Below are 9,768 nucleotides of genomic sequence, written 5' to 3'. Positions count from 1 at the left end.
TACGCAAGTATAAACACCATGGGACCACGCAGCCGTCATACCGCTCAGGAAGGAGACGTGTTCTGTCTCCTAGAGATGAACGTACTTTGGTGCGAAAAGTGCAAATCAATCCCAGAACAACAGCAAAGGACCTTATTAAGATGCTGGAGGAAACAGGTACAAAAGTATCTATATTCACAGTAAAACGAGTCCTATATCGACATAACCTGAAAGGCCGCTCAGCAAGGAAGAAGCCACTGCTCCAAAACCGCCATAAAAAAGACAGACTACGGTTTGCAACATGGGGACAAAGATCGTACTTTTTGGAGAAATGTCCTCCGGTATGATGAAACAAAAATAGAACTGTTTGGCCATAATGACCATCGTTATGTTTGGAGGAAAAAGGGGGTGCCTTGCAAGCCGAAGAACACCATCCCAACCGTGAAGCACGGGCGTGGCAGCATCATGCTGTGGGGGTGCTTTGCTGCAGAAGGGACTGGTGCACTTCACAAAATAGATGGCATCATGAGGAAGGAAAATTATGTGAATATATTGAAGCAACATCTCAAGACCTCAGTCAGGAAGTTAAAGCTTGGTTGCAAATGGGTCTTCCAAATGGACAATGACCCCAAGCATACAGTGGGGAGAACAAGTATTTGATACACTGCCGATTTTGCAGGTTTTCCTACTTACAAAGCATGTAGAGGTCTGTAATTTTTATCATAGGTACACTTCAACTGTGAGAGACGGAATCTAAAACAAAAATCCAGAAAATCACATTGTATGATTTTTAAGTAATTAATTTGCATTTTATTGCATGACATAAGTATTTGATACATCAGAAAAGCAGAACTTAATATTTGGTACAGAAACCTTTGTTTGCAATTACAGAGATCATACGTTTACTGTAGATCTTGACCAGGTTTGCACACACTGCAGCAGGGATTTTGGCCCACTCCTCCATACAGACCTTCTCCAGATCCTTCAGGTTTCGGGGCTGTCGCTGGGCAATAGGGACTTTCAGCTCCCTCCAAAGATTTTCTATTGGGTTCAGGTCTGGAGACTGGCTAGGCCACTCCAGGACCTTGAGATGCTTCACGGAGCCACTCCTTAGTTGCCCTGGCTGTGTGTTTCGGTCGTTGTCATGCTGGAAGACCCAGCCCACGACCCATCTTCAATGCTCTTACTGAGGGAAGGAGGTTGTTGGCCAAGATCTCGCGATACATGGCCCCATCCATCCTCCCCTCAATACGGTGCAGTCGTCCTGTCCCCTTTGCAGAAAAGCATCCCCAAAGAATGATGTTTCCACCTCCATGCTTCACGGTTGGGATGGTGTTCTTGGGGTTGTACTCATCCTTCTTCTTCCTCCAAACACGGCGAGTGGAGTTTAGACCAAAAAGCTCTATTTTTGTCTCATCAGACCACATGACCTTCTCCCATTACTCCTCTGGATCATCCAGATGGTCATTGGCAAACTTCAGACGGGCCTGGACATGCGCTGGCTTGAGCAGGGGGACCTTGCGTGCACTGCAGGATTTGAATCCATGACGGCGTAGTGTGTTACTAATGGTTTTCTTTGAGACTGTGGTCCCAGCTCTCTTCAGGTCATTGACCAGGTCCTGCCGTGTAGTTCTGGGCTGATCCCTCACCTCTCATGATCATTGATGCCCCACGAGGTGAGATCTTGCATGGAGCCCCAGACCGAGGTTGATTGACCGTCATCTTGAACTTCATCCATTTTCTAATAATTGCACCAACAGTTGTTGCCTTCTCACCAAGCTGCTTGCCTATTGTCCTGTAGCCCATCCCAGCCTTGTGCAGGTCTACAATTCTATCCCTGATGTCCTTACACAGCTCTCTGGTCTTGGCCATTGTGGAGAGGTTGGAGTCTGTGGACAGGTGTCTTTTATACAGGTAACGATTTCAAACAGGTGCAGTTAATACAGGTAATGAGTGGAGAACAGGAGGGCTTCTTAAAGAAAAACGAACAGGTCTGTGAGAGCCGGTATTCTTACTGGTTGGTAGGTGATCAAATAATTATGTCATTCAATAAAATGCAAATTAATTACTTAAAAATCATACAATGTGATTTTCTGGATTTTTGTTTTAGATTCCGTCTCTCACAGTTGAAGTGTACATATGATAAAAATTACAGACCTCTACATGCTTTGTAAGTAGGAAAACCTGCAAAATCGGCAGTGTATCAAATACTTGTTCTCCCCACTGTACTTCCAAAGTTGTGGCCTACAAACTTGACTCAGTTACACCAGCTCTGTCAGGAGGAATGGGCCACAATTCACCCAACTTATTGTGGGAAGCTTGTGGAAGGCTACCCAAAATGTTTGACCCAAGTTAAACAATTTAAAGGGAAAGCTACCAAATACTAATTGAGTGTATGTAAACTTCTGACCCACTGGGAATGCGATGAAAGAAATAAAAGCTTAAATAAATCACTCTCTACTATTATTCTGGCATTCACATTCATAAAATAAAGTAGTGATCCTAACTGACCTAAAACAGGGAATTTTTACTGGGATTAAATGTCAGGAATTGTGAAAAACTGAGTTTAAATGTATTTGGCTAAGGTGTATGTAAACTTCCGACTTCAACTGTATGTATGCAACAAGGCACTAAAGTAATACTGGAAGAAAAAACACAACAAAGGAATACACTTTTTGGCCTAAATGCAAAGTCTTATGTTTGGGGGCAAATCCAACACAACACATCAATGAGTAACTGCTTCCTTATTTTCAAGCATGGTGGTGGCTGCATCATGTTATGGGTATGCTTGACATCAGCAAAGACTGGGGATTTTTTCAGGATGAAAAGAAACAGAATGAAGCTAAGTACAGGCAAAACCTGCCTCAGTCTGCTTTACACCAGAGACTGGTAGAGGAATTCACCTTTCAGCAGGACAATAACCTACAACAAGCCAAATCTACACTGGAGTTGCTTACCAAGAATACAGTGAATGTTCCTGAGTGGCCAAGTTAGTTTAGACTTAAATCTGCTTGAAAATCTATGGCAAGACTAGAAAATTGCTACAGAGCTTGAAGAATTTTGAAAAGAAAATGCAAATTTTGCACAATACAGGTGTGCAAAGCTCTTAGGAGACATAACCAAAAAGACTCACAGCTGTAATCACTGCCAAAGATGTTTCTAACATGTATTGACTCAGGGGGATGAATACTTATCTAATCAAGGTACATTAGTGTTATATTTTTCATTCATCTTTTTAAAAAAATGTTTAGAATTAAATCCATTTTAATCCCACTTTATAATGCAACAAAATGTGAAAAACGTTCAAGGGGGTATAGACTTTCTATAGGCACTGTACATGTAAATAATACAGCAATGTGAATTTATGAAAAAAATTCTTTATTCAAAATGGCACATTAAGATAATACATAATATATTAGAGGACAGAAAACACTGACAACATGAGAACGACACCTATATAATTGTTATTACACGAATAACTCCCATTTAAAAGATGAGAAAAATGTCAAAGGAAACCAAAATACATGTACATTTAAAGATCCGCACCACATCTAAACCAGAGCTATATTTTGATAAATATATGGTTATGGTCTAACTTAAAACAACTCAATATTTTCTCTGATAATTTGAAAAACAGATGATTGAGGGAGCGGTTCAAACACTTCTAGCAATATACAGCAGTAACCATGACGAAAAGTCCAAAGAAAACATGGATGACTTATGAAGAAAGGATAAAGAAGACAGGAACTTATGGTTAAGAATTATGGTTAAAAAAGTCCAGAAAAGTGTTCAACAGAGAAGCACCGAGTTACTTTGCTCCACTAGGAACTTTAAGGTTAATGTCAAGTCATGTCATGTCAACCATAATAAAGGCAAAATATAAAACAGGAATGATGAGGTTGGATAATATAACCAAACTTTTTTCTAAGATTAATAGCTACAATACAAAAAGTCAGTGATCAATGGAAAGAGGTTTAGCATGAACATTCTATTCACTATGTGGTAACAACATTTTCAGAGTTCTGTAGTAGGACAACTATTTATATGTTGATGTAAAAACACTGGTATCAGGTGGCAGCTCTAGCTACAATTGCTTTTTTCAGAGACAGCGGCAGAGAGATTCGCCTGGTCTTTCGATGACAGTTGAAAGAAATTCAAAATAATTCCTTGCTGTCCTCGTGGCTATCATTGTATAAACTATTTTTGTATAGCTATTTATTTAATGAAGAGTGAGTTATCAACTTAAATACTCAAAACAACAAATTAGCAACGTCGCTAGCTCGGAGTTCGCGTGTGTTCTATTCTCTCTTGCGTCGGACTGTTGCCTAGTGTTGAACACAGTAATTCAATGCAGTCCGGACTAAAAGTAACCAGGGGGTTACATACTGTTTTATTCTAAATGCATTCAAAATAATTGGCATTCATTTCATTTAAGCAGTTGTTCATCCATCAGAAAAAAATTACAACGTCAGTTCATATTTACACAGATCTGTGCTACCGATGATACTGCAGCAAAAATGCTAATTATTTATCCCCCCAAAAAAATGCCTGCCTGAATGCCCACTTATTTCTCTAAATGGGGTTCAGTCTTTCATCATCTATGAAGTAACAAATTGTATGAAATATCTATCCATTTTTAATCTGAAGCCCATCTAGGGACTGACCCTGGAAATGAATGCAAGCCAACCCTTAATGGTGCAATGCATCAGACTCTTGATAACTCAATGTTTTAGTGTTCTGTCCCCATCGTCCCTAGAAAATAAATCTATCATTTCCCATCACAATTTGCCATAACCCTAAGGAGAGGCCTTAACGGTACATCCAATCACCTCATACTTATGTCCCATTACTTTGCTCAACTTCATCTTCATTATGTGACATGTTGGACCAACGTCTGGAATCGTCTCCATTCCTACCCTCCCTCTCAGAACCTGAGGCTTGGGATGGTTGAGAACCACAACAGGTTGGTTTGGGCCTGGTTGCTTCACCAGCTGGTCTTCTTTCAGTGGAGTTGGGCAGATAATAACCCTGTCACCTGTGGTATCTAACGAGTGAGCGAAAGTCTTTGACCCAGATACCATGTCTCGTCGTCTTCTCTTCTTCTTCCGTTGGTTCAACTCAGGTGTGCAGTGTTGACGGCTGCTTAACTGCTGTGTTTCATTTTCCTCTTCTACTCGTATCCTTTTCAATGAGAGCTTCAGGCAGGATGAGAGTCTACCAGAAATGTCCCGCTTGTTTGCTGCACTTTTCCAGTGTCTGGGGACTGACCCTTTTTCAGCATCAATTTGGCCAATCCAACTGTCCCGCGTTTTTACAGTTTTTTCGGCCACAATTGGAGGACTTTTGTTCATATTCAAAACTGTTTTCTTGTGAAGCTTTATTGTAACACTGTTCTTTTCTTCCTTGGTGCTCAAGGGATTACTTGTTAGTGATTGGGTGTGTCTAGAACGTTGAGCACTCTCCACCTGGTGACAGGCTTTTGGAGTCATTTGAGGTTTATGAACAGAGGACAAACCCTCGGGGGCCATGTCAGTGTTTCCTGGCTTTATCTTGTGTTCATGCCCTTTGCCCACAGCTGTTGTCTTAGCAGGTGTGAGGATCAAAGAATTATTGATATTTCCTTGCTCTATGGTTGCAGAGGGCATATTGTTACCCAAAGCTATGGTCCGAAGAGCCACCGCCAAGAGTTGGGGGCTACTTAGAGAAAATACAGCTGAAATGACTGGGAAACCATTGGGTCCTGGCACATCATCTACTAATGGATTCTGAGATTGAGTCCAACCAGAGGTGTTTGAGTCAGCAACATGACATGTCTCATCCTCTTTAGGTTGGTTTGTTGGAGAGGGAATGATCGGGTTGCTTCTTCTAGAGTTGCACAATACGAGAGATGACAGTGCAACAGGTGCGACTTCTTCGTTAGAGACAGAGGGTGAGGTGGTGCCTTTGACGTTTCCCATCATGGACACACTCGAGACAGGTGTAAATGAAGTGAAGCTTTCAGATTTTTGCGCAGAATCACAGCTCTCTTCCTTTGCTTCCTCTATGTCAAATGGCTGATTTACATTTTCCTTGGGCTCATCTTTCACCATCACCAGCAATTCTTCAGAGTGTTTTCTCAGTTGTATACCATTTGTGGAGGGGGAAGTTGTTAAATCCTTCTGCTTCTGGTTATTTATTTGTCGGGTTGATATGTTAGCTGTGCAAGTTCTCTTTTTCACTGCCTTTTCTGTAGTTGGAGTGGCGTTGGACGTAGATGATTTACACAAAGTGGCATTTTGTGAGGTTGTGGTCCGACAGGCTTTCGCTACAGACCCATTAGATTGTTGTGTGACAAGTCTCAGCTTTAGTTCCTTGGTCCCGTTGACTGTTTTCACCTCAACAAGTTCAACAAGGCAGCCAGGGGGGATGGTCCCCACTTCGGGGAAAGAGACAGTCAAAGGCCTGTTGTGTTGAATTGGTTCATTTAAAGGTGCCAACAGCTCCACCTCTACTTTGGGCAATATGTTTGCATCCAATGTCCCATCCATAGGTCTTCCTTCATCCACTCTGGTCGTGATATTCTTAGTGCGCAAAGGTGCGACCCTTGACGATGTGGGATCTCTGGGCAGAGCACTGGGGAGAGAGACAGGTTTGCTTTTTCTTGTGACTTTTGCACTGGATACTTTCTCAGCAGGCGCATTGTGTATTCGCTTCATATGAATTTCAACATAGTCTTTCTTCACAGCTCTATAATCACAGAACTGACACTTGAAAGGGTGTACTCTGGTGTGCTGTTCTACATGGTGGTTTAATTCGGCCTCGCTGTATGAGACATGGTTACAATAGAAGCAGTAAAATCTCATTACCGCATGCTCCATAATATGGCTGCTGTAATCGTCAAAATCTGTTGTCAAAAAGCGACATTTCTCACAAAACCACACTTTTGAGTTTTTGAATTTTGAATTTACCACACACTCAAAGTCAAACTCCTCTGGCCTTCTTGCATCCTGCACAACTGAAATGTGAGCGTTTTGATTTGCAGGATTCCCATTTGATAGGTTGTTCAGACCTGCTACTCCAGGTTGGGCTGTCTGCTTCCTGCCTGTGTGGAGAAAAGAATAAGAGACATTAGTGTTGATTTATTCCCCAAAAATACATTATTAGTAACAACGAATGTACTCTAAATAGGTGTGCCTATTTAGCCCAATATTAGACCTATGATTAATTATTTAATTAATTTATAAGACAAGATCGAAGGGCATTCCATAGCGACTGCGTTGGAGATAACGCATGGCCCAATGACTGTACCTGCTAGCAGCATGTGTCCCGTGTCCGAAGCTACAGCCATAATCGGTAGACGGTTCTGATTGAAGAATCTCCGTTTGAATTGCCGAGCAGTGAACAAGAAACTATTCAATCCCGTTTTTAGATGCTACCCCTCCCCAAATCTAATATGGATGCCAATGTTTTGTTTTGCACACACCTGTCGGTGGTTCACACCCATCTATGGTTCACCTGTCTGTTGTTAGCTAATGAGTCCCGCAAAACGGCCAGGTGCTGCCCCAGACAGGAAGTAGAAGCAACGTGTGCACACAAAACTAGAACAAACCATATAAGACTTTGATTTGGAGAGGGGGGGTTGCATCTAAAAACTGGATTGAATAGTTTCTTGTTCACTGCTTGGTGTTGCAAACAGCGATTCTCCAATCATAACCGTCTACCGATTATGGATGTAGCTTCGGACATGGGACACACGCTGCCAGCTGCTAGGCATTGGACCATGAGTTATCTCGAAAGCAATCGTTATGGAATGCCCTTAGACCTTGTCTTATTAATTAATTAAATAATTAATCTGAGGTCTAATATTGGGCTAGTGCCTATTATGATTTGGTGTCAACATTTAGGTGATTGGACATATCAATCACACATAACAGGAAACACACAATCCATATATGCAAGCTTGTTTTACTTTGTTTATAAACAATGTAATTGTAAACAAACACTATAGTCTCAAAACGTTCTTCATCTTTCTGCACTACCTAGGCATCTCCTCGCCTCATCATCCATATTAGAGAAGGTCCAAGGAACCTTGCCTCTGACCTTCTCCAAGCCGTTTTGAGGAGGCCAGTAGAAAATCAAGGAATCGAGAAAAAGCCCCAACTATGAATTTGAGAGTCGTTACATTTAAACAGCCCCACCCCTCTGTTTACCCTAACATTGGTGGGATATCGCGTTGTTGTTGTTGTTGTATGAACTGCAGATTGCCCCTTTATCGAATTGAAAATGTTTAATAATATCTTGAATTGCTTATACCATGGCTGTTTTCCACGAGATTAGAACTGACAGAGGATGCTAAGTTAGCCTAGCTATATTAGCATGTGACCATTTTTTGTGAACAAACCTTTGTTGACATTTTGACTTTGTGCCATTATGTCCTGCTACATTTTGGACGCACTGACTTCCATACGCCGACGAGTGGATTTCAAATGCTTGAAAGAATCGTAAAATGTACAGCAAATACAATTTGAGCAGCTACGATGTTGCGTTTCTCCGTTATTTTTCTGCACATTCTTTCAGCTCAGGTTGCCAGGCCAAGCTAAAATGTCTGGCACAATGACCACACAAAACCCGCCCAAAAAGGTCTGAAAACGAACCCTTTTTTTTTTTGCAAGAGAAGAGTTGCCATATTTATACAATAAAACTTTTTCCATAACGTTATCGCGCCAATTAAGAAGGAATATCGTTGTAACTTGTAACGACGTTAGAAGCAGAATTTGGGTTTCCTCAAAATAATAATTATTGTGAGGTATGACATGACATAATAAAGGAATTTGAATATGTCCCAAGAGAAAATTTAATTTGCCCTTATTAAACTTGCCAGATAATTTTCCATCAATGATGTCGATTTATCTAATTTGACTGCTATGATTAAGCAATAAGGCACAAGGGGGTATGGTATATGGATAATATACCACAGCTAAGGGCTGTGCTTATACCACTTCTGAGCGAATTTATGTAATGTGCTCTAGTGCGCCCAAAGTCATTTTCCAGTGCTTTGTCTCCATTATTTATTTATGTGCATCAGTTCTAGCTTAATTAATATGTTTTACGGAAAAGGAGTTGGAAATAGGTGTCTCCATAATGACAATCTAAATAGCCTACCTAAAACTGGTAAAAAGCTGCCATGCGCGTGCTGCTCCCTCTAGGTGACTCAGCCAATAACTGTAGCGCTCTCTCAACACACATTCACACACACACACACACACACACACACAAACACACACAAACCCACTCACTCACTCACTCACACAAACAAACCCACTCACTCACACAAACCCACTCACTCACTCAGCAACAGCCTGCCTCACTTCCTGACAGTCAGCAGCAGGTCACAGTGAAATATATATGTTTAAAGAGAAATGCCATGGCAGCCGCGGTGCAAATTAGAAATAGTCAAAAAACCCGTGACCAATACATTTTCATCCACGACATATTTTTAAAAGTAGCCCCATTGGCAGGAAAATCACAAACATGGCAACACTGTTTCAGGTTGAAGAAAGCGCTGAAGGCCTACGGGGGAAATACGTTAGGGTCGAGAGAGATTTTGATTGGCTCGGCTGGTCACGCCGTGATCAACTCGCTTTAACCCCTAGCGTGATTGACATATATGTCCTATATTTTCGTCGTTTATCCAGCTGAAATATCGCTGGAGCTATCATCCAAAAATGCCATTCTATAGCTAATTTAGGAATATTAAATAAGGCATTACGCATATGAGTAATAAGCCTATTTGTTTGGCTACAAATTGTC

The 9,768-nt window shown here is 41.3% G+C and overlaps 1 protein-coding gene across 2 annotated transcripts; it reads right to left on the bottom strand.

Moving 5' to 3' along the window:
* Window positions 1-3,336: 3,336 nt before the first annotated feature.
* On the bottom strand, window positions 3,337-9,175 carry LOC121541056 (RE1-silencing transcription factor). Of its 2 annotated transcripts, none has more exons than XM_041850072.2 (2): window positions 9,121-9,175; window positions 3,337-7,060 (listed from the first exon to the last, which is right to left on the bottom strand). In XM_041850072.2, the coding sequence occupies exon 2, from the start codon at window positions 6,834-6,836 to the stop codon at window positions 4,776-4,778; it is 2,061 nt and encodes a 686-aa protein (XP_041706006.1). In that variant the 5' UTR covers window positions 6,837-7,060; window positions 9,121-9,175; the 3' UTR covers window positions 3,337-4,775. The 2 variants fall into 2 exon arrangements, with proteins under 2 accessions (XP_041706006.1, XP_041706005.1); XM_041850071.2 differs by lacking the exon at window positions 9,121-9,175 and adding an exon at window positions 8,360-8,559.
* Between the last annotated feature and the right edge of the window lie 593 nt (window positions 9,176-9,768).

This window comes from Coregonus clupeaformis, chromosome 3 (assembly GCF_020615455.1).
Source record: "Coregonus clupeaformis isolate EN_2021a chromosome 3, ASM2061545v1, whole genome shotgun sequence".
NCBI lineage: Eukaryota > Metazoa > Chordata > Actinopteri > Salmoniformes > Salmonidae > Coregonus > Coregonus clupeaformis.
The sequence above is the reverse complement of the archived record's forward strand: the minus strand, read 5'-3'. Positions and strand labels throughout refer to the sequence as shown.